Raw genomic sequence first — 25098 nt, 5'->3', positions numbered from 1 at the left:
CATGATCCTCTACATAGAAAACCCTAAAGACTCTACCAGAAAATTACTAGAGCTAATCAATGAATATAGTAAAGTTGCAGGATATAAAATTAACACACAGAAATCCCTTGCATTCCTATATACTAACAATGAAAAAACAGAAAGAGAAATAAAGGAAACAATACCATTCACTATTGCAACAAAAAGAATAAAATACTTAGGAGTATATCTACCTAAAGAAACAAAAGACCTATACATAGAAAACTATAAAACACTGATGAAAGAAATCAAAGAGGACACAAACAGATGGAGAAACATACCGTGTTCATGGATTGGAAGAATCAATATTGTCAAAATGGCTATTCTACCCAAAGCAATCTATAGATTCAATGCAATCCCTATCAAGCTACCAATGGTATTTTTCACAGAACTAGACCAAAGAATTTCACAATTTGTATGGAAATACAAAAAACCTCGAATAGCCAAAGTAATCTTGAGAAAGAAGAATGGAACTGGAGGAATCAACCTGCCTGACTTCAGACTCTACTACAAAGCCACAGTCATCAAGACAGTATGGTACTGGCACAAAGACAGAAATATAGATCAATGGAACAGAATAGAAAGCCCAGAGATAAATCCACGAACCTATGGACACCTTATCTTCGACAAAGGAGGCAAGGATATACAATGGAAAAAAGACAACCTCTTTAACAAGTGGTGCTGGGAAAACTGGTCAACCACTTGTAAAAGAATGAAACTAGAACACTTTCTAACACCATACACAAAAATAAACTCAAAATGGATTAAAGATCTAAATGTCAGACCAGAAACTATAAAACTCCTAGAGGAGAACATAGGCAAAACACTCTCCGACATAAATCACAGCAAGATCCTCTATGACCCACCTCCCACAATATTGGAAATAAAAGCAAAACTAAACAAATGGGACCTAATGAAACTTAAAAGCTTTTGCACTACAAAGGAAACTATAAGTAAGGTGAAAAGACAGCCGTCAGATTGGGAGAAAATAATAGCAAATGAAGAAACAGACAAAGGATTAATCTCAAAAATATACAAGCAACTCCTGCAGCTCAATTCCAGAAAAACAAATGACCCAATCAAAAAATGGGCCAAAGAACTAAACAGACATTTCTCCAAAGAAGACATACAGATGGCTAACAAACACATGAAAAGATGCTCAACATCACTCATTATTAGAGAAATGCAAATCAAAACCACAATGAGGTACCATTACACGCCAGTCAGGATGGCTGCTATCCAAAAGTCTACAAGCAATAAATGCTGGAGAGGGTGTGGAGAAAAGGGAACCCTCTTACACTGTTGGTGGGAATGCAAACTAGTACAGCCACTATGGAAAAGAGTGTGGAGATTCCTTAAAAAACTGGAAATAGAACTGCCATATGACCCAGCAATCCCACTTCTGGGCATACACACTGAGGAAACCAGATCTGAAACAGACACGTGCACCCCAATGTTCATCACAGCACTGTTTATAATAGCCAGGACATGGAAGCAACCTAGATGCCCATCAGCAGATGAATGGATAAGGAAGCTGTGGTACATATACACCATGGAATATTACTCAGCCGTTAAAAAGGATTCATTTGAATCAGTCCTAATGAGATGGATGAAACTGGAGCCCATTATACAGAGTGAAGTAAGCCAGAAAGATAAAGAACATTACAGCATACTAACACATATATATGGAATTTAGAAAGATGGTAACGATAACCCTATATGCAAAACAGAAAAAGAGACACAGAAATACAGAACAGACTTTTGAACTCTGTAGGAGAAGGTGAGGGTGGGATGTTTCAAAAGAACAGCATGTATACTATCTATGGTGAAACAGATCACCAGCCCAGGTGGGATGCATGAGACAAGTGCTCGGGCCTGGTGCACTGGGAAGACCCAGAGGAATCGGGTGGAGAGGGAGGTGGGAGGGGGGAATCGGGATGGGGAATACGTGTAAATCTATGGCTGATTCATATCAATGTATGACAAAACCCACTGAAATGTTGTGAAGTAATTAGCCTCCAACTAATAAAAAAATTAAAAAAAAAAAAAAAAGAAGTCACCCATTGATAGGTGGTTTCTAGTAAAGGGCATGAGTCGCTGAGGGCAGGCACTGCCTGGCCCTTACGAGGAGCTCAGCCTGTGATCCAGCTCCTCTGGTGACGTGTGCGAACTGCCTTAACCTCCCCAAGCCTCACATCCCCATTCTGTAAAATGGGATCATGATACCTTTACAGGCTAGAGGCGAGGGTTAAAGAAGGAGTTGGAAGCTATGTTCCCAGGAGAAATCAGATGTTCACATAAAAACATGAGCACGAATGTTTATAGCTACTTTTATTTTTATTCCTCATCACCCTAAACTGAAGACAACCCAGCTGTCCTTCAACTGGCAAATAAACTGTGTTACTTCCACAGCACGGGATGCTGTGCCTCAAGAAAAAGGAACAAAACATGGACATTTGCAGCAATGTGGATAAATCTTCAACGCACTGGCGAAAATCAAGCTAGACTCGTTCTGGGGACTGGGAACAGATTCGTGGTTGCTGGGGATCAGGGATGCAAGGAGGGTGTGACCACAAAGGACCCAGGTGACTGAGAGGGAATATTTGGGGTGATGGATGGTTCTAAATCACTCTACAATGTAATGCATAGTTAGTTACCCAACGTTCTACATTGGTAAAAGCGCATAGAGCCATACACACTCACACACACACTCACACACACACACACACATACACACACACACACACTCACACACACACACACACATATACACACAGAGTTTTACTGTATGTAAAGATATATAAAATAAAGCAAAAAGAGAGGACAGCATCTTAGCTCTGGGCACAGTGAGTCTGTTTCTTGGTAAGAAGCAGATTCTTTATTATGGTGGATTTGAGGTGCCCTCCTCGGTAATCCATGCGCTCCTAGAAAGGGCACTGTCTTCTCCCCAGCTTAGAGCACAGGTCACCCCGCTCAGGCCTGGGGACAGCGGGTGCCCCGCACTATCATCTGGCGAGGAGGACGTGCAGTGGCACCTTCCATGCGGTGCAGTGCTGCACAGAGGTCGGTGTCAGAGTCCCAAAAGTCAGAGGTCATTCACCCGTCGGCTTTGGTTTTCTGCTGCTATTGAGGCTGTTTGGGATGAGGCAGAAAAACCTTCTAGAGTTGAGTCCCTGGGCCATGGTGTGCCTGGACAACCCCCACCTGCCCTGCCTGCCACTCCAGGGTGGGGTCTGAGCCGCTGCAGCGCCCAGGCTGGGGTGATCTTTCTAGGGGCCCCGTGGGGACCACTCTCCTACTCTCCCGGCCAAGGAGCACTGGCCCCAATCCAGGGAGCTGGCGAGGTGCCCGGCCCTGTCCTGTCCTGGGGGCTCAGAACCTTGTCTGATGATCTGGTTGGGGTTCCATGGGTGTTTTTCAAGAAATGCTACCCACAGCCATTCGAGCAGGTGCTCATTTGAGGAATCTTAAAAACAAAATCCCAATTAAGCACCTTCATGCTTTTAATGAGCCCCCGCTCTCCCCGCTGTAAACCAGGAGCTTTCACTGTGTCCCAGGTGTAGTAGCAACAGCCTCCCTCTCGGCTGTGACGGCAGGGAGCAGATTCAGTCATCCTGCACCAGAAACACTGCTTTAGCCTCTAGCATCCTGGTGGCTTCAGGGGTAAAGAATCTGCCTGCAGTACCAGAGACACAGGAGACACGGGTTCCATCCCTGGGTCAGGAAGATCCCCTGGAGGAGGGCATGGCCACCCACTCCTGTATTCTTGCCTGAAGAATCCCATGGACAGAGGAGCCTGGTGGGCTACAGTCCATGGGTTGCAAAGAGTTGGACACGACTGAAGCGACTTAGCACGCATGTAGCCACTGGTATTTAAAACGTGGAACTGGAAGTGGCAGGGAGAGGGGGAAGTTGAGGTTGGGGGCATGGGGAAAAGATCTGACACCCCTCACTGCTGTCTGACCCCAAGCCAAGAGTAAATACCCCACGGGAAGTTGATGACTCGAATTATCTTCCTTATTACTGAGAGCAGGACTCAGCTTGAGTCCTGCTTCCTCATTTTCTCTGGGACTCTGTGCTGCCAGCTTTCCCTGGTAATATGATCTTTGAAATGGTCTTTATATAATTTGTAAAGTGAGTGTGTGAGGCCCCGGGGCTCACTATGGGATGTTTGTGTTACTGTACCCGTGGGACAAGGACCAAATGGCATTCACCATGCAGCTGTCTGCTCCTCTAAAATCCACACCAGTAACTTCCCAGGGGTAGAAGGACAATTATTTTCCCCAGCAGATAGTACATTTGGTAAAGCATGGACTCAAATATACCCACCTAGTAACCAAAATGACTTTAATTCAAGCTGGTTTTAAAGGTTTCTTTTAATAGAAACTCCAATCAGTTCTTCGTGCTAAATGTGAACACTGCAGTATATTTTTCTCACCAAACAATTATTTTAATGCTATTGAAATATATAATACAAATGCTATGGTACGGTTTCAGGGGTACCATAAATTTAATATTTGGATGGAACTGTGGTTTCCGGAACGCTTTAAGAGGACTACACATCTCTCCTTCAGCTTCGCCCGGCTTGACACAGTTTAGCATCCCTTCCTAATTAGCTTATAGAGAGAGATTTGCTTCAAGTCATGTACCCATGTCATAAAGGTCCTTGTTGCCGTATTTAGAAGACTGTGTCCAACATAAATCCACTCCCAAATCTCCTTCTCGTAATGAACCTCCATCGACATAATGAGTTCCTTGGAAGGAAGGCATTGTGTAAATTTAAAATACTAATGAGTCATAATGATAATGAATTATTTTCCTTATTACTGGGAGCAGGACTCAGCTCGGGCACATTATCCCATGCCTGAAGGTGTCTTCCCTACACCCGGGCCTGCCTCCCCCAGGAGCCCAGACTCTAAAATAGCTTCTCCTTTTTATGTTTTTTTCTTTCCACATCAATGCTCAGAATCCCCCACACGTCCCTGGTCTTAGCTAGTCAGTCTCGGAGGAACAGAAGTTACAGAACTGGTTCACATTAGGACTGAAATGACCAAAGACACTCATAGCCGTTTCCAGCAGAGGCCTGCCTGTAGCTTTCCAGGGATAGTCTCATGAGCTGATGGCACAGGTGAATGGGTGGGTTTTCTAGCTAAGACAAGCCCAGTGTCTCAGGGTTTGTCTGGTTACCAGGAGCAGGAACCCACTCAAGCTGACTAAACAGAATTGATCTCCTGGAGGGGGCCGCAAGGACAGCCTTCATGGAACTCAGTGGTGGAGGCACAGCTGGGCTTTGGGGGGCATCAGGGACAGGATAGGAGAGCATGAGGCCCCGGGCGAACTTTCCCTGTTTCTCTGGGGCTGTTGTCCGCAGACTCCATCCCAGCCCTCCCCGGGTCTGCTTGTCCACATCCACGGGCCAAATAGGGCGGCCGCTGAGTCAAGGGTCGTGTGTCCACACACTTGGAGGGAGAGTTTGACTGGCACAGCTCGGATCAGGAAGAAGAGAAAGTGCTGGTCACTCAGTTGTGTCCGACTTTTGCGACCTCACGGGCTGTAGCCCACCAGGCTCCTCTGTCCGTGGGATTCTCCAGGCAAGAATGCTGGAATGGGTAGCCGTTCCCTTCTCCAGGGGATCTTCCCCACCCAGGGATTGAACCTGGATCTCCTGCATTGCAGGCAGATTCTTTACCATCTGAGTCACCAGGGGACCCCAAATATATACATACATATTGCTTATACATTTTTATGTTATTAACTTAGCAGATTTTTTTTAAAAGTTCTCATTGGCTTTAATCAGAGATTCATAAAATTAGGGAGCATCCATTTAGCAGTAGATGGGGCATGAAAGAGCTGTACAAGGCTAGAAATTTTATAGGCAGAAGGGAACAGGAACAAGGAAGTTATATGGGGCATTTAGCAGATTTTTCTTGTGTTTCTCTTTGCTGGCCTGAAAAGACACGGAAGGTACATAGGAGGGGCCTCAGAAGGGAGGCTAGGAGGCTGGAGGATTCTAAATCGCTTATGACCGGAAAGAGAGGCTTCATCTCCTTCTGAGGGAGGAGAAATGCTTGCTGCATGTGTAGAGTGACACGTGTTTTGAAATGATAAAGCTGGAGACCCAGGAGGCAAAAAACTTGCATGATGGCTCAGATCTGCTTGGGGCTATAGCTGGGCCCCAGGAAGTAGGGTGGGGGACTTGGGATGAGGGAGAATTTTTTTTTTTATTTGGAGTATGGTTGCTTTATAATGTTGTTAGTTTCTGCTGTACAACAACATGAATCAGCCATATATACACATATATCCCCACCCTCTTGAATCTCCTCCCCTCTAGGTGACCTCCCCTTCTAGGTCATCTCTGAGCACTGAGATGAGTACTCTGCAGTGACTTGCAGGGAGATCATTTTTGTTTTTTTTTAAGATAGAAGAGACCCCAGAAGGCCTGTTGTTAAAAACTGCAGTTTCCCCAGGAGTTTTTAGAAAAGCACCTACTACCTGGCTGTGCCTCACAGGTGAGGATGAGCGGCCCGGCTAATCTTCCTACAGGGTAACTCTGCAAGTGAAAGTGTCAGTCCTTCCGTCATGTCCAACTCTCTTGTGGACTGTAGCCTTCCAGGCTGCTCTGTCCATGAAGTGCTCCAAGCAGGAATACTTGAATGGGTTGCCATTTCCTTTCTCCAGGGGATCTTCCCAACCCAGGGATTGAGCCCACGTCTCCTGCATTGCAGGCGGATTCTTTACCAGGGAGCCACCAGGGAAACCCCACAGGGTAACTCTGCTAGCATCTAAATGGATACAGCATATTCTCGCAGAGGCTGAAGCAGAAAACAAAACACATCACTGTCTCCTGGGTTGCGGGGAGAGGCGCAAAGGGGCCCCCAGCTCTCTTTCATCCTGGAGGTGTGCTGGGTCAGCGGGGTGAGCAAGTCTGATCCTGGAGGGGAGTAGTGGGGCCTCTCAGGGAGAGGGTGAAGCCTTCCTTGTGGAACCTGCTTCCAGCTTTCCTTTCCTTTCCGCCAAGGAGTCATTTATGACTATCCATCGTGGCAGGGCTAATAGCTTTTGGCAGAAGTCCTTTCTACTTCTCGAAAATTAAATCACAGAGAGAGTCACCAGCAGTGCATGCAAAGGAAGGGTTTAAGGCCACCGCATGGAGGCAAACAGCTGTCGGAGACCCAGCATTCACCAGACATTTAAAATCACGAACATCAAAAACAAACAAATAAACACGAATATTAACAAGGCTGGCCCCTCCAGCCACAGTTTGGGGTATGGAGAACTGAGAATGCTGTGTGAGGTGACAGGCACGACTGAGAATCGCTAATAATAATAGTAATAATGATAAAGAAATAAAATGGTAACAACCAGTGTGCACAGAGAGCATTCCAATTCGCAGGCACAAAGCCTCTGATTCCAGGAGGTGGGCTGGCCAGCTGTCGTCTCCTTTTCGAAAGTAAAGAAACCCAGGCCATACTGCTCTGTCAACCTGCCCCTGGTCACGCCACTGGCAGGTACCAGCCAGGACTCAAATGCAGACTCCTGGCTCCCCCAGTGCCCTCCCCACGGTGCCAGGCTGCTCCCGTGAGCTTGGGTGCAGGGTGGGACACGTGCTGGGCTCCAAGTAGTGGGCAGAGCTGGTTAGGCAGGAACTGAGTGACTCAGGAAAGAGCCCGGGGCTTTCATTTAAACCCACCCCCGCTGCCGCCACCCCTTAACACAAGGTAATATATGTTCACTGGGGAAAAAATACACATGAGCATAAGAGCCTAGACATAAGCTGGTGGCTTAGACCATAAAGAATCCCCCTGCAATGCAGAAGACTGGGTTCGATCCCTGAGTCGGGAAGATCCCCTGGAGAAGGGAATGGAAACCCACTCCAGTATTCCTGTCTGGAGAGTCCCATGGACAGAGGAGCCTGGTGGGCTACAGCCCACAGGATCGAAAAGAGTCAGACACAACTGAGAGACTAACACAGACATAATTGTCCACTCAGAGAGAAGCATTTTAAACATTTTAGCATACCAAAATGTCATCCTTGCAGATACTTTTTCCTCATTCTGACCCATCTTTCCTTACAAAAATGGAATTCTGTTCTTCCTGACATTGTATAATGCTTCATTCCGTATACTGTGAGTATCTTTCCATGTCAAATAACACTTCAACAATATTTTTCTCATTAAAAATGTTATATATATGGCTTTTATGATTACAGAAATAATTGTAAGATTCTATGCTCATTGTAAAAATATTTAAATTTCAAACCGTACAGAACTGTCCAGTAGAGGAAGGAAATGTTTTACTTAATCCCACCCTCGGGGCCTAAGCTGTGTTGCTATGTTTCATGTTTCCTCTTCATATTTTTTCCATGTAAAGGCTAGACATAACGAACATGTGTGTCTATATACATTTTTTCTCCTCCTCAAAGTGGGTTCACAGACTGTTGTGCAGTTTGCTTTTTTTCTTCCTCTGGTGTGGACATCTTTTCGTCTCAGTCTCTGAGGTTCTAAGGCATCTTTGTTCCAATCCTGGGGAAAGGAAACCCTTGTGAGGCTGGAGAAGGGACAGGCTAGTGAGTAATAGCAATACAGGGCTGGTTCCAGTGTTGAAATAAAAACCCTCCGAGGGGAGGAGACTGCGGCTCAGGCAGCCACTTGCCATTCACCTGGAGGAAACAGGTAAGGGGGCCACCTCACCTCCACCCAGGGCGTCTAACAGGAGGGGTCCCGAGGCCCCCGACGGCCCCGTGACCTCACGAACGCTCCATGCCCCCACAGGTGTGTATGTTCTCACGACCGCCCTGATCCCCATCTTGGAGAAAGAACACGACCCCAGAGTGGTGAGTTGACTCTGGGGATGTCTTGTAAGTCAGCAGCTCTGTTCCGGATGGGAAATCAGTGGTCCTACATTTGCGGCCCCAACTGTCCCGAGGTGGGGGCATGCTGTCCGCATCCACAGTGAGGGCCAAATTCGGTCCCCGGGGTCCAGAGGCCTTGAGGTTTGATAACCTGAGATCCGGCAGTGGGGCGCCGGCCCAGGCAGCGTCCAGGTGGGTCTGGGGAGTTGCTGATGGAGTGGACAGGGGTCCAGGCCTAGGTGAGTGTCGGCCTGGGGCTTTGTCCCATGGACACACATACTTGCGGAGCTCCGGAGGCATGGCCTGGGCTTCCAGGATGCTCCTTCTGGCAGTAGAGGCTTCCTGGGAGCCGGCTGTCAACCCCGCCTCCTCTTGCTCTCAGGGGCTCCTCCACATCCCCTGCTCCTGCCTGTCATCCTGGTTGGGTGGTTGCACACAGAGCCCATGAAAAGGGAGGCAGAGCCATGCAAAGGGCCACGTTCAAGACCCCAGCCCTCACCGAAGTCTTCCCCAAAGTCATCCGAGAGTCGGCAAAGCACTGAGAAAGGGGGGGAGATGGGGGAGGCAGGCAGGGGTGGGTGGGTGTACGTCCTGGAGATCCCGCCACTCAAGCGGGGACAGGGAGGGGACAGCTATGGAGTTAACGGCTCATGGGTTAACGTGACAGAAATGAGAGAAGTCAGGAAGAGGGCAGTCCATGCAGGCTGCCTTCTCTCTGCTTTGGGGGGGTGGGGGGCGAATAATGACCTCTCCAGACACCCGAGGCCCAGGTCCCAGTTCCTCGGACTGTGTCACCTTGACCTGGCAGAAGGGACTCTGCAGATGTGATTAAGTGAAGGATTGTGAGATGGGGGTGGGTTTTGTGGATTATCCAGGTGGGCCAGTGCAGCCCCAGGGGTCCTCAGAAGAGGGCCCGAGTCAGAGGAGACGTGAGGAGGGAAGCAGAGGCGGTCAGGGTGGTACGGCCACAAACCGAGGCCTGTGAGTGTCCTCCGGACGCCGGAGAAGCCAAGGAATGAATTCCCCCCTCAAACTGCCAGAAGGTCTCTGCTGACACTTGGATTTTAGCCCCACAAGACACATTTCAGACCTCGGGCTTCCAGAGCTGGGAACTCACCTGCACTTTTGTAAGCCTCTTAGTTTGTGGTCATTTGTCGCAAGAGCAATGAGAAACAGATACACAGAGAAGAGGGATGGGCAGGTATTACGAACTTTTCTTCACAAATCTCCGTTTACTGCAGATAACAGTGTCCTCTGGAGGAATGCTGGTTCAGAAACTGAACATCGATGACCTGCAGTCAGAAAGGACAGCGTTCGACGGCACCATGGTCTATGCGCAGAACAAAGTAAGTGAGGGGCTGTTCTCAACACGGTCACCTGGGCTGTTTGCCATGGAAGGCTTACTCTGGGATACAGATTAGCTTGGATCTGTTTCCCAGAGCACCTGAATGTCCCTCACGGGAGAGAAAATCATCTTCTCCATCAGAAGCCCAGCTCAGCTCTGCCTGGACCCGGCTGGGGGTGCGGGGCTTCAGCTCACCCTGAGGAGGAGCCACAAAAGCTGCCACCTCTCTTCCCAAATTTCTCAGACCCACAAAGAGGGTGGTGAGAGCAGGTGATTCCCCACAGCAGGACTCAGCAGAGGTTCCTTGTCCTGCATGGCTCAGAGGGGAAATGAACCCAGGGGGCCCCCTCTCTCTCCCTGGGCAGCCCCTGCTCACTGGCTGGGCGGATGCCACCAGACCGCGCTGGGTTTCCGGCTCCCTTTGTGGGGTGTGCACTGAGTCGCTTCCATCATGTTTGACTCTTTGCGACCCCATGGACTGTAGCCCACCAGGCGCATCTGTCCATGGGATTCTCCAGGCAAGAATACTGGGGTGGGTTGTCATGCCCTCTTCCAGGGGATCTTCCCGGCCCAGGAATCGAACCTGTGTCTCTCATGTCTCCTGCACTGGCAGGCGGGTTCTCTACCACTGGCACCACCTGGGAAGCCCCAGTGAGGGGGGATGCACATCCAGTTCTGAAGACATGACAGCACAGAGGTCTGGTCTCATGCCCACTTGGAACAGAAAGTTCTGTGTCTCAGCTTCTCATAGCTGTTCTAGGAGCCGGCTGTATGCCGGCCACATTCACGGCTCCTGCCCTTCAGTTCACCTGCTGGGGGGCTCCCTGGTGGTTTGTGAGGCTGCCCTTGCCCACAGCTTTCCCTTTTGTTGGAGGGGAGTCCTGTCCCACCCCCCTCCCTTACTCCTGCACTTTCGCTCACCAACCCCCAGACCAGCTCCTGGTGGGCGACTTGTCATGACTCAGCATCCCACCAGTCAGAGGCACCAGACTTCCTTATGGATTTTCCAGGGAACCTGGGAACAAACCACTCACTCCATAAATGGGGCCCAGGTGGAGCTCTTTGTAAAATGTAATCGAACTGCCCTGGGAGCGGGGCAGTGGCCTCCACACAGCTGAGGCTTACATGGGGGTACTTGACAATTTTTAAAGAAATTTGCAACAAATGCATTCTTTAAGCATCCCGGGACGGTTCCCACACTCCAAGGTTCCTTCACGTGTCCACGGACACCCACTCAGTGCCTGCCTGTGCTGCTGGGGGCGCTCTGTGCTCCCACCGCACTCATGTCCAGCAGCAAATACGGTAACAACTAGCAACTAGGAGAGAGGGCGCTGTGGGTGTACTTTTTGGGGGAGGGAGGGGGCATCCCCCAGGCCGCGGGCAGCCTCATTCCTGCTGCTGGTCTGTCTGCGTCTCAGATGGCGGGGCCAGGACAGAGCCCTGGGTCACAGCCAGAGCTCGCTGGGTGAAGAGCCAATGATTCTAGAGGAAGGTGCGATCTGACCTTGTGGAGGGCGGGGGACAGAGGCTCTGCACACCTGCGGCCCCCCTGCTTCCCCCTCCCATCTGTTCACCTTCATCCCGTTCCAGAGGCAGCAGGTGGTTCTGACGGAGCAGTGGGCCCGAGCGCACCCGGCCATCCACTTCTCGTGCATGCATCCCGGCTGGGTCGACACCCCAGGTAGGTCTTTAAGTTCCCTGCTGCCCATGTTTCATCTAAAAATATCTGGGCGGCCGCAGGACGGAATCTCCCCAGGAATGACCTAGAACCGGTATCAGGAGGATGAGGAATGGCTTTGATTCCACGGGAGCCGGGCAGGCTGGGACTGGAGAGGGAGAAGCCTGGTCCTCAGAGGCAGAGGTGGCGTGGTCAGTGCCCCAAGTGCGTGTGGCCCAGGGAGTGGGTGGCGCCCGGGTAGGGGTACGGCTGGGGACCCCTCCCTAGGGACAGAGGGCGCTTGGTCCACACCCAGTGTTACGGGAGATGCTGGGGACATGGGGATAGGCCAGGCCACCTCCGCACTGCTTGGGTTTCTAGAAATAGTGACTGCACAAGGGGAAGTAACAGTCACTAAGGGGACAGGTGGAATTCTCTGGAAGTGTGGAAAAAGAGGGAAGGAGAACAGAACTCTCTTCGGGGTCTGCCCCTCTCACCTCTGAGACCTCGGGCACATCACTTGGGCTCTGTAGCTCTTTCCTCCCCCCGCTGCTCCCCCACCCCCCCCGCCCCCGACAAGGGAACTGAAACCGGCAGCCTTGGCAGCACGCCTGGGACACTTGAGGGCCCAGCGCTGCTCCCAGCACTGTCTCTATACTATCGGCTGTGCCCTCACCGCCTTCCTGGGGTGGGCACCGCCGTCACGTCCATTTACATCTGGAGAAACTGAGGCACACAGAGGGGCCGGGACGTCCTGGCTGGGCCTGGCCACAGTCTAGTGAGAGGCAGGCTCTCATATGCTTGCTGTCACCTTCCAAAAGCTGGTTTAGCAGAGGCCTTAATATCTGCATCTACATCCTTGGAATTCATCCTAAGAGATGCAGAATTGAGGTTGCTCGTCCCAGCACTGGTGCTTGGAGAGTGAGTTGATAAATTAGGGAACACCTGCACGGGAAATCTGTTCAGCCCTGAACACCGCTGCGGATAAATGTCTATGGGAAGCAAACGGTGCTATCTCATTAAACGCAGGTATCGGGCCCTCAGACCTTACAGCCTTCTGGTCTTATTTTCGCTACGCCCACATCCCCATGAAGGAGGTGTGTCGTGCAAGTGTGTCGTGCTCCGTTGCATCCCACGGAGACCAGGCAGGAAGAGGTGTAGCAGGCCAGCCTGCCAGGTGTCGGGGGGGAAGATGGTGGGGGTGGATCTGAGGACATCTGGCAGCCTCCTGTTGTAAATGCAAAGGGGGGGGGGTGTCCTCCGCTGAGCACCCCAGGAGGCACTCGGGCCAGGGCTGTTGAGAGAGGGTGGCTTCTTATTTCGTGTCACTTCCTGGTGGGAGACATGCCCAGCCCTGCCTGACCAGGTAGCTCCATCAGCCAGTGGAGAACCACCAGCCTCTCCTCCCCGCAGGACATCACCCTGACAGTCCTCACGTCAACCTGTGCGCTGGCCAAGTCTGCGCTCTGAGCTCACCACCTGAGTCCAGCATCTGGGTCAGGGTGCGGTCAGCTGTCTTGGTCCACAGGTCACAGGGTGAAGACTGGGCTTCTCAGAGGCCGCTGACTGGGCCTCCGTGTGCAGAGGGAGGGCTGGGGAAGGGCCCGAGCCCACGGACACTTGTCCTCCCCGAGTGGTATGATGTGTGTGTGCCCGCTAAGTTGCTTCACTCGTGTCCAGCTCCATTTGACCCCATGGACTGTAGCCCGCCAGGCTCCTCTGTCCATGCGATTCTCCAGGCAAGAATGCTGGAGTGGGTAGTCATTCCTTCCTCCAGGGGGTCTTCCCGACCCAGGGATTGAACCCACGTCTCTTACGTCTCCTGCATTGGCAGGTGGGTTCTTTACCACTAGTGCCAGCTGGGAAGCCCAACGGAGGACTCAAATTCTTCTGTTTACTCATCAGAAGTATTCCCTAATTAATTTTCCCACAATAAGCAAGTATTGTTTCTGTAAAGGGAAAAAGAAAAAAACGTTTATTTTTTAGTTTTTAGATGATCCTTTCTCTGAAATCCTCTGATCTCATTACATCTTTCAAATGTTGTTTTCTCTGCTTTCTTTGGCTTCATGAGAGAACAGTTGTGTTTCCCAGAGTGCTGACTGTAAAGACTGTGTGTTTCCCGAGGTCTGTGGGCAAATGGGTGTGTGTATTGGGGGGGGGGGGGGGGCGGGTATAGCCTGCAGCCAGTGCTGGGGAGGACGACGGAGAGGGAGGAAAGAGTCCCTTCCCTTGTTCCAACACGCCTCGCTGAAAAAGCAGAGAACACTCTCGCAGCCCGAAGGACACTCAACCTGGATCCTGGGAGAGGTCAGAAGCCTTGAGAGAGAGAGAGATGGGTCCCCCAGGAAGGGTGGGGGGGGGGGGGGGGAGTCTGATGCCCTTTTGGCCTCAGGTGTGACCCTCATTTCTTAGGATGGGAATCAGGGAGGTCCAGGGGATTTTGCTCCCGGGGGACAGGCCTGTCTGGGCCAACAGCCTGCAGGGACGCTGTTTTGAAGTGGAAAGAGGGCAGTTGGTGATCTCATTCCATCTCCGCGTGGTTATTTTGGTATTAAAGCAGCCAGCTCAGTTGAGGCTGAGGGTGCTGTCCTCACGGCCCTGTCTGTGTGCCCGCCCTCCCCCCCGCCCCCCCCACAGGCGTGCGGCTGTCGATGCCCGGCTTCCACGCCAGGCTGGGGGCCAGGCTGCGCTCCGAGGCCCAGGGTGCGGACACCGTGCTGTGGCTGGCTCTCGCCCCCGCTGCCACCTCCCAGCCCAGCGGCTGCTTCTTCCAAGGTGACTTTCTCTCTAAACCAGAGCCCGAGGGTCTCTGGAGGTGGACCCTCCTCTCTCCGTGAAGTCAGGTGGGGAGAGGCTGTCCCCCTTCCCGGTGATGTGCTGGTCTGCCGTGGGGGGACGGCTCCTTTGCCTGTTATCTGGGGAAGGGACTCACCTCTGGCTCCACACTCCCGGCTTTTTGCATCCACCTTCCTGAACGCGGTGGGTCCCGTGAGGGTGCAGTCAGTCCTGGGGTTGTGACCCCCGACCTCAGTGTCTTGGGCATGGCTGGGAGATTGGAAGCTCCTTTGCGGGAGCCCAGGGCCTGGGAGTGAATCTATGCTTTTCTGTTGCTGGGGGGCGGCTATCTGTTCAGCGTTTGCTCCCTACCTGGGCGGGATCCCAACAGGCAGGCCCGAGAGAGGGGGCAGGCTGAGCAAAGAGGGTGGAGGTTCTCGCCCACCTCGGAGGTGGCCGCGCTTGCGTGAGCCGGGATGGAGCTCTGGGGACCCAAATACTCCACACTCCCCGGCCCCGACCCCCACCAGCCAGCCCCTGGAGTCCTGCCGACAGTGTCGGCGCCCAGCCTGCCGCCTGGCCTCCCTTCTGCAGCACCTCATTGTCCGTGCGGACCCTGAGCGCAGGGCCGGCCGACCCCCTTCCCGTGTGGGCCCCCCCCCGGCAGGTGGCCGTGAAACGACTGGCCCGAGGCCCGGCCCTGCCGCTCACGACTTCGTTTTTCTCCCTCACGTCTATAGACCGGAAACCGGCGCCCACACACTTGCCTCTTGCGAGGACGTCGTCCTCACCGGCCGAAGAGGAGAAACTCGTTGAGATCTTGGAAGAGCTGGCTCGGAGATTTAAATAGCCCAGGCTAGACCCAACACTGGGCCGGAATCACCTCAGAAAATGCGGCAAGGTGCGGACCAGTGGCCAGCGAGGAGACACCACTGCTCCTTCCCCGCCTAGCCCAGCCCATCTTCCACGGCTGTTTCCTCTCCATCAGGAGTCACAGAAATTAGTCCTTTCTTCATATACAAAGCCTAGGACTGAAAGCTTGACTCACCACCGCCTCATGGGACTGCAGCTGGGTTAACTTACCCTCTGGGGGCCTCATTTTCCCTGTCAGCGGAGATTTGAGTGCTCCCTGCCTCACGGGGTGGTTGTAACGATTCAGTGAGTTACCACTTGTAACGCTCTTAGCAGAAAGCCCGGTGCGTCATTAAGACTTGATACGTGTTAGATACTAACATCAGCATTTAACTGACAAGTGTGCTAAAATTCATGGAAGGAAAAAACCCCCTAAAGATTACCCCCTGTAGCAATGAGGAGCCCAGGAATGGAAACTTTTATTTTAAAATACATAGGATGGTGGCTGAGAGCAAGTGAACCTTCATCTTCCGCAGTAGCTGCTTCTGTGTAAATCTCGCCTTGATTTGTGAGTGTGGTTTTTTTAAAGATTCTGTGTCACTGTCAGTGTGAGGGGAGCAGGGCCGAGAGGGGAAAGGAGAGGGTGCTACACTGCCCTGGCCTGGCCCTGAGGCTTCAGGGGCAAGGCGGAACCGAGTCAGTGCTTATTTACAAGCAGTCACTGGAGGCCTGGCTTACAGGTGCTAAGATTAGAAGCGGCTTCAGTTATGCACTTGGCAACCTGGTGTTGCCGTTTGGTAAAACTTTTATTTATTAATTTTTTTTTGTAAAACTTAAATTATTTGCATTTTATGTCTTGGTGGAACCAGGGAGAGCTCTAACACAATTGGTGGACAGATTTAGGAAAGCTCTGCATACACTCTGGAAGTTCAAGGGGAAATGAACGTAACTCGGCACCAACGAGGGAGGAGGACCCGGGGAGGGGCGGGCACAGCTCAGCCAGTCCCACCTTGCCGGGCCTCGGAGATGCCTGAGGTGCTCAGATCGGGCCCTTAGCCAGGGAGCTCCAAGAAAGGGGCTTTTTGGTGGGTCGGCCTGGAAGGGCGGTGAGCACCGGCTTCACCAGCCTGCATCTCTCCCTTCCTGAAGGACAGCAGGGGGCGCTGGAGTGCTGGGTGTGAGTGGGGCCGTGCTTTGATAGGCAGGCTGGAGGAGGGGGCAATTCAGCTGCCCCACCCACTGGCCCTTCCCAGGAGGCGCTAGTGGTAAAGAACCCATCTGCCAAGGAAGGAGATGTAAGAGGAGGGTTCCGTCCCTGGGTAGGGAAGATCCCCTGGAGGAGGGCATGGCAATCCTCTCCAGTATTCTTGCCTGGAGAATCCCATGGACAGAGGAGCCTGGTGGGCTACAGAGAGTCGGACACCACTGAAGCGACCTAGCACAGCACAAGCCATTGATTGCTTCCCACTTTTAATCCATAAATAGGCCTCATGCTTTTTTTTTTTTTGGTCAGTGGGGGCAGGCTGTGCCACATGGCCTGTGGGATCTGTTCCCAGACCAGGGATTGAACCTGCACCCCCTGCATTGGAAGCTCAGTGTCTTAACCATTGGACCACCAGGGAAGTCCTGGGTCTCATGAGTTTTTATAGAGGCGTTTCCTGGCTGTATTTTTCCTGAGTCCTCTCTCACTTCATTTGCAAAGCTTATCAACCACACTTGAAGCAGCCATATGTGGGCTTCCCTCATTATTTAGATGGTAAAGAATCTGCCGGCAATGCAGGAGACCGGGGTTCAATCCCTGGGTTGGGAAGATCCCCTGGAGAAGAAAACGGCAACCCACTCCAGTATTCTTGCCTGGAGAATCCCATCGACAGAGGAGCCTGGTGGGCTACAGTCCAAGGAGTCGCAAAGAATTGGACATGACTGAGTGACTTTCACTTTTTTTTCACTATGTGAAAGATAAAACAAAAAGGGCCACTCAGCCAGCCCTGGTGAACAGTGACGCAGGGCTGCTGGGGTGCACGTGGTTACAGGGCACAGCTCGACAACAATAACACGACCACAGGAAGGTTTCCACAGAGATTTATTTTAAACTGTGGCGGTGGCTTGCATTGGGTCTTGACACAGGTCATGGCTACACACACATTTCGGTTAGAGGGAAGCACAGAGGGAAAGTGAGCAGAGTTCAGGAACATTCACAACATTCAGCAGACGTTTAACATTGTGGGAAATCCTGGCTCATTCCCACCTAGTCACATTCAGGAAGTCAATGTCAAGACTGCTTGGTCTGGTTGGTGGAATCTGGTGGTAGAGGGCGTGGCGATGCCAACGGGGTTCAGCTAGAACTACGTTTGAGAAACTTCTTCCAGCTTTGGGCTTATGACATTCTCAGCCTGACCCCTTGGAGAATCTCATTTCATAAAGAAAGAAAAAAAAGACATTTTGTAAAGCAACATGCCGTGGCAGCCAGGTTCCGACTGGGCTGCAGGCTGATGGGCATGCAGGATGGAAGTGTCCTTGTCCCTGGTTATGGAGTCAGTGGGAGGCAGGCACGAATGTGGGGCTAGCACCTTCCCGGTTGTCCAGTTAGTAACAGTTTTTGTACTTTTCATATATTTTCTTCTGCAAAATGACAGTACATTGAAAAAAAAAAGGCAGATGGCGTAAAACACAAATATGTAAGTGTACATCGGTTACCAGCGACACAAGTATTTTGGTCCATACTTCATATGCTACTAACATAAGGCAGCCATCCATTTAAATGAAGGGAAGAGTGTTTTTAAGAGAACGACTTCTTTCAAACCATTTCCCATTTTTGTGTTACAATTTACTCTCTCATGCTTCCCAGAGAACCAAGACGGGGGTGGGGGTAGGGGAGGAGAAAGGATCCTAAATATCAAGGTCGCATTCCAAATCTAACCTTTAAACCAACCTGCAATTATTCCCTTTCTCTCACAAGAAAGTCAGATACACTTGGATCCACAGAAGTGAACATTCTGAGGTATTTGTTTTTAATGAGATGGTACCATGATTGACCTCTGCCTTCTCCAACTTTTTTCAAACCTCCTGGGCTCTAGTTGGGAAAATACAGGCAGCTGTTTACTTGATGTGACACCAGACAAAGGCAGTGGGACACACTCCCATTTACCTGAGTTAAGTCAGCCATGAGCAGGCAGGTCACTGCTAAAGGTTGGGTTAGTCCAATGAGTAACAACAGTCATAGAATCATAGCATCACAGATTGGAAGGGACCTTAAGCATGATCATCGAATTCAACTTTTACTCAAGGCTTTTAATCTCCTTTCCACATCTTTTCCACTACAAACAGACAAGGGTCTATGGACTTGCTGTTCAAAAATTCCCTGGCATAAGACATACAATGGAGGAATCCCCTTCCAGTGCTGGACAGATCTAATTTTACACCCTGCTTTCTTGTGTTAGGCCCAGACAGGCTTCTCCGTGGAAGGGATAAATTTGAAAGGCAAAATTACAAACTAAAAACCTAAGGGTTGGTGTGTATCTAGTTCTTGATGGTGAAGTTGAGTTCAAGGTTAAAAACGAACATGGATGTTCCTGAATTAAGTTACGGACATACGATACTCGGGCACTGGAAGAAAAAGGCCAGTGGGTGCAGTACAAGTAGCAGGAAGGACCGAGGCTCACCATGGGGTGGGAGGGCCCCGGGCTCTGTACAGCTGGGTCTACTGAGCCCTTTTACAGTCACTGAATTGAGGAAAATGTTCCCTTCCCTTGGCGAGTGCCCCTGCCATGAGCATTTATCACATTTACCACGCTGTACTGAGATGACCCACTGCTGCAGGAGCGATGTAAGGCCAGAGGGAAATGAGGACAGCAGTGGTCTGCTTGCTCATGGAGAGATCACACGCGGGCACGGCCTTTGCTGTCCAGAATGGCCTCCTCCACAGGTCAAGGGCTGTCCAGTTTCAAAGGAGAGCAGCCGAACCTGCCCCCGCACCGCCCCAGGAAATAATGGGATTAGTATGTTGTAAGCTCATCTAGGGACTTCCCAGGTGTCACAGTAATAAAGAATCTGCCGGACAATGGAGGAGATGTAAGAGACTTGGGGTCGATCCCTGGGTGAGGAAGAAGCCCTGCAGAAGGGAGAAGCAACTCACTCTGGTATTCTTGCCTGGAGAATCCCACGGACAGAGGAGGCTGGCGGGCTACAGTCCATGGGGTCGCAAAGAGTGGGACATGACTTAGCGACTGAGCTCACAACAAGCTCGTCCAGAGCAAAACCAGGCAAGCAGTGGTCTCCAGCCCCACCTCATGGCCTCCAGTAGGTGGCTATGCCCCACAACAAAGTTCAAAAATTAGTTAGCCAGGGGTCCTTTTTAAGATAATTCCAGGTGTTTCCAAAGAAAAAGAAACTTTGAAACTGGCTTCAGCTGCAGGAAGACTGGACTTGGCTGGCAAGCCTCTGGGTAAAGGTGCTTGGTGAACTGTGGGCTGCCTCCCTCCGCCTGCAGCCATGAGCATCTTGTCTGATAGAGATGAGGACTGCAGCTGCACACGCGCTACTCTGGAGCTCCAAACCTTGGGTGGGACCCCAGTGCCAGGCTGGTGCAGGTCTTGGGCCTTTGCTGGCACTGCTTCCACAGCCTGGAAACTCAGGTCCTTCCTCAGCTCATTCCAACTCTTCATTTAACTCTCAGCTCTGGAGTCCTTTCTGCTGGGTTCCCCCCTCCCCTGTGGGTGCAAGAGTACCTGTGTAGCTCCTGGGATGGGACCCCACACCCTCTGTCACCAGAGTCACCATATGGCACAGAAACGAGCCACAGCAAGGACATGAAACCAGTCCATCCCAAAGGAAATCAGTCCTGAGTGTTCATTGGAAGGACTGATGTTGAAGCTGAAGCTCTAATACTTTGGCCACCTGACGCAAAGAGCCAACTCATTGGAAAAGACCCTGATGCTGGGAAAGATTGAGGCAGGAGGAGAAGGGGGCAACAGAGGATGAGATGGTTGGATGGCATCACCGACTCGAAGGACATGAGTTTGAGCAAGCTCCAGGAGTTGGTGATGGACAGGGAAGCCTGGCATGCTGCAGTCCATGGGGTCGCAAAGAGTCGGACATGACTGAGCGACTGAACACCAACTCGTCTGTGTGGCCTCTGCCCAAACCACAAAATGGACCTCTTGACCCCAGGCCTGGTTCAAAGCCTGGTATGTGGTGGCAGTCCAGCAAAGGGCTGGACTATGAGAGTTAAGAGGCTCAACAGTCATCTAGATCCCTCGATGCTCAGGATGGACTTAATCTCTGTGTTTCCCCATTACGTTGATAGATAGCCACCCTCACATCCAGAAAAATGCAACTTAACTTTGTTCTAGAGGAGAGAGAGAATGCCAAAAAGCATTGGCAAAATGTTTTCTTTCATTTTAAAACAGAAATCTTAGTGGACAAGGTCACTTATAATTATACTACTATGAAAAGGCAAAACCAAAGGGATCTCATTTAATGGATATTTACGTCTGGTACCTTTGATGCACAGTTCAGACTAAATCCCTTGCTTGAAAGGTAAAATTCAGGTTTTAAAATCTGAGTAATTTCAAGCAAAAATAAATTAGGCTTTTGAAAAAATGAGTATCAAAAATAGGAAAAGGCGATATTTCACAGGAAGGGCAATGAGGAGACTCGCCCGGGGCCCACCTGCACACAGAGGGTAAGGTGCAGATTCAGTGCCCCTTGATTTCCACTTACACTGCGTGGCTGGAGAGGTCGGTGGGGGCGGGCGCAGGAAGCTGGTTAGGCTGATGGAGGCCTGCAGTGATCACCTCGTTGCACGAACCCACCCACTCGGAGCCAGGGGAGGTATGAGATTTGCCTGTGATGAGAGGACCAGACCCAGTTCTGACTGCTCCCTGCCTTGAGCCTCAAAGTCATTCCTCCCACGCACGCCATTATGGGTTCACGTTCAAAAACAACTGTTCTTCCAAAACTCTTATAGATTCCCCTTGCCGATACCTCAACTATATCTCACTGCTTGGTGTGACTGTGCTTGGAACGTTCTAGAGGTCTGAAGAGTCCCTTCTAGTTCTGTGATTTTACAATTCTTTGCATACCATTCAAACAATCCAGTAAGAAACACACCATGGTTGACTGATCTCATAAAAAAAAAAAAAGACACATGACTCCAAGTACTTCATCTAAAACCACTTGTGCTGCTGTGGAGACAACCCAGGCAGCTAAAGGGTCCAGGAACATCATTTCTCTGGAGAAACAGAGCGTGGGATTGGTTCTGTCCTACCAAATAAAAGGCACAGGCATGGTATGTGCGAGTGTGCCACTTCCCAGCATTGATCGTGTTAGGCTTGACTTGCCAGAGCTTCTGTATGTTGAAGCAATAGAGCAAAAAGAAAAATTATATATATATAAAGTGCAATTCCAGTGGGGTAAAACAAGAGTGATGAGAGTTAACCCAGACAGGAGACAAGCCAAGTGCTGGCGCCAGCTTTTGCTCCTAATGAATGAAGCCTCTATTCCATAAAATGCTTGGAAGGCACCCCAACACCAACACATATCGATGAGTTACACAAATGGTGGTGGGAATGTAATACTCAGGGATTCACAGTATTATAAACACACATAGTTGGCATGCTAAGTGCTTCTCACCAAACTAAAGCACCTACACACATGAGGAGAAATAAAAGAGCAGCGCAATGGGTACCTTGACATGTCTGTGGTCACTGGTTGCGACTGTCACCACCAGGAGGTGTGTCCGGGAGGTTCCACCTCTGAGTGGCTCTGTGAGCTAGGGGTGCAGCCATGCTGGGAGGAGGCGGGGGGCCTGAAGTGTGGGGTCACAGACCAGGGCGATCATGGGCTCACATGTGACCCAGCGGGGACAATCAGCATCCCCAGTGTGATCTGAGCTCATCTAGACCCAACTCAGAACCACGTCAGGTCTGCTGGGCACCTGACCCACCGCCTCCACGACACTGTGTTTGCCTCTCTGTATTCAGGCCATGCTCCAAAGGAAGGGAGAAGAGAGCCATTCATTTCTACTACTCATGTCTACCACGTCGTTCTTTATTACGGACAACTCTGTAAGTGGCTCCAGGTTCTAGTAGTAAACTACAAAACAGATATTTGAATATTTTAAATTGAATTCCCTTTTTAAAGCTCTCTCACAACCATGCAGAAGAGACCCAGGTTAGTTATAATGGCTTCACTGATGGCCAGCAAGGGTAGGGTGGAAGGGGCAGTTGAGTGGCAAGTGGTAACTGCTTCTGCACATTGGTGTGTCTGTGTCCACAGCCTCAGAGTACGGTCACGTGGGCTGATCTGCCCTGATGTCCCATGTCATGGCTGTCATGTACCACGGCTGCACGGGGCATGCCTACTGTCCTGTGCCCCAAAGCTGCAGCAGCAGAACCGTCTCGAGGAGGTCTGTCACCAGGAAGCACAGCTGGTCAGTGTTGGGGTGGCGGGGGGCCGGGGGTGGGTTATCCAAGTCTGGCTGGGAGTCGTTCTCCCAGTTAGAAAAGTAATCAATGATCATGAGGGGAGAAACGACGACTACCCTCAATTGTCAAGTCAGCAGAGAACAAGACCCTGCAGAGGTAGGGCTCACATGAGGAAGGGCAAGTCATTGGCCTGTGATATGCAAGGCTTTGTGTAACCGTGTGAACCCCAAGGACTCAGGGGTCCCCTGATGCTCCTGATGGGTGAGGGATGAATGAGGTGGTCCCGGTAAAGTGCTGAGAAGGAGGCGGGCACAGAACACATGCCCGCTGCTCATTTAAATCCTCCTTTTACAGGTTGAAAGTAAGAATCCCAAATGGGGTCTCTACACACAAGAATATCTCAACTTATCAAGATGATTGGATTCCCCTAAAATCAGGGTTCCTCAGGTTCATTTCCTAAAGCCTCCCCTCCCCCTCTTTTCTGTACATTCCCAACTGGAACACACAGCATGAGCTGTAGGACTGAGTACCTTTTATGTCTCAGATCACACGGCTGGAGTATTAAAGCGTGCAAAGTGTTCTGATAAAGTACATGAAGATAAAAATCTTTAAATATCTGGTTTTGAAAGGGGAAGCAAATACAGACAGTGAGGAATAAAGCAGCATACAACCTCACAGCAATGAGCATGTTCAAGTTCAGAGGTGACATCACACAGAACCACAGATCTTAAAGACACTATTCTTGAAGGACACAGGGTTTTGTTGTTTCCTTTTGCTTGTTTTTAATATCAAGAGCGAAGGAGAGCTGTGTCAATAAAACTAAAACCCAAAAGGCTCAGAAAGCTCCCACTGAATTAGAAAGGATCCAGGCACTGAGAGTTGAAGGTCTGAGTTTGATAATCTACTTCCGTGGCTGGGAGTGGCTTTCTCACAGCAATTTTTTTTTCTTTTTTTAATGTAGGAAAGAGAAAAACTGAGGCAGAAACATAAGGTCATTTCCACTCTTGTAAGATCTAGACATTACAAATGGATCATCCTTCGGGCAATTTAAGAAATCAGCTGGGAAAACCACAAGGATGGTTTTCCAGATCTCTCAACGGAGGGGGACTCCTACGAAAGCAGACACACTGCAAATAAATTGTGAATATGTTCACTCCGGGGAACAGTGGAAGAAGCTGAGTAGGGAGAAGATGCAGACCACAGGATACGTGCCCAAAGAAGAGGAACACAGAAACTACTTCACAACAACCCCAAATACCCTGAACAGTTATACACTCCTTTCTCCAACACACAAAGAAACAGCTAAAACCAAGTGTTGACAAATGTAAAACTTAAAACACCCCACGCTGAGTTTTCGGTATACTCAAAACAAGGGAGCAGAGCCAGACTGTGTAAACCATTTGTTAAAAAAATATCCTCTTTTCATATTGTATGAACAAGTTGAAAGAGTTCCCTCACAAGAGCTCAGACCGCTCACCGACACGTGTGCAGGCAACACGCAAGCTCAGCTCAGCTTTTCGGCTTCTCCCCCGCCACTCGCACATCTGCTTTACTGCTGCAGTCATGATTTGGGTTAGAACAACCGTTTCTTGAGTAAATTCTGTCTTTCTGGCGCCTGGAAGGGGCATCAAGACACGACTGGGGTCATATCCCACAACTGTGAAAAGAAAAAGATCTCTGATGAACAGCTGGAGGAGGAAACGGCAACCCACTTCAGTGTTCTTGCCTGGAAAAGCCCACGCACAGAGGAGCCTGGCGGGCTACGGTCCATGGAGTAGTTGCAAAGAGTGGGACACGCCTGAGCAACTGAGCACTGATGAACTACCCTTCAGCTGGGTTGAGGAGCCATATCACATGTATAAGGAGTCACTGTAATTGAATTCAAGTGCATTTTTTAACTTAATAAGGAACTGAGTACTATATGAGCATCATGGATAAATCTATACAGTAGTAAACTTGTCCATCAAAAAGTTCAACATAACCCTCAAAAAAAGGACAAAGGCAGCTGGAAGTTTTAATCCAGCTGATGGAGAATAAAGGCAGATGAGATTCATTCAAGGAAGAAGGGAAGTAACACTATCAGGCAACAAATGGGTAGCCAGATGTGCTGAGTCCTTTCTGTATCTTATCTCATCCTCCAAACAGTTCTGCGAGATGTCCCGATCTCAAAAAT

General features: G+C 50.4%; 2 protein-coding genes across 5 annotated transcripts in view; one reads left to right on the top strand and one right to left on the bottom strand.

Annotated features, from left to right (window-relative positions):
- Positions 1–25098, top strand: part of DHRS12 (dehydrogenase/reductase 12) — a 57819-nt gene that overhangs the window by 25790 nt on the left and 6931 nt on the right. For 2 of the 4 annotated variants that reach the window (XM_061133283.1, XM_061133286.1), the window contains 5 exons: positions 8790–8851; positions 10111–10215; positions 11805–11895; positions 14509–14646; positions 15387–16056. In XM_061133283.1, the coding sequence (XP_060989266.1) occupies positions 8790–8851; positions 10111–10215; positions 11805–11895; positions 14509–14646; positions 15387–15496 (506 nt within the window). In that variant the 3' untranslated portion in view covers positions 15497–16056. Of the gene's footprint in view, positions 1–8789; positions 8852–10110; positions 10216–11804; positions 11896–14508; positions 14647–15386; positions 16057–25098 lie in introns of those variants that run through there. The other 2 variants (XM_061133284.1, XM_061133285.1) reach the window with 2 other exon arrangements.
- WDFY2 (WD repeat and FYVE domain containing 2) overlaps positions 17565–25098 on the bottom strand; it is a 184354-nt gene continuing 176820 nt past the window's right edge. The window contains exon 12 of the mRNA XM_061133282.1: positions 17565–24582. Coding sequence (XP_060989265.1) covers positions 24553–24582 — 30 coding nt within the window. The 3' untranslated portion in view covers positions 17565–24552. The remainder of the gene's footprint in view (positions 24583–25098) is intronic.

The sequence above is a fragment of the Dama dama genome, chromosome 30 (assembly GCF_033118175.1).
Source record: "Dama dama isolate Ldn47 chromosome 30, ASM3311817v1, whole genome shotgun sequence".
NCBI lineage: Eukaryota > Metazoa > Chordata > Mammalia > Artiodactyla > Cervidae > Dama > Dama dama.
The sequence above is the reverse complement of the archived record's forward strand: the minus strand, read 5'-3'. Positions and strand labels throughout refer to the sequence as shown.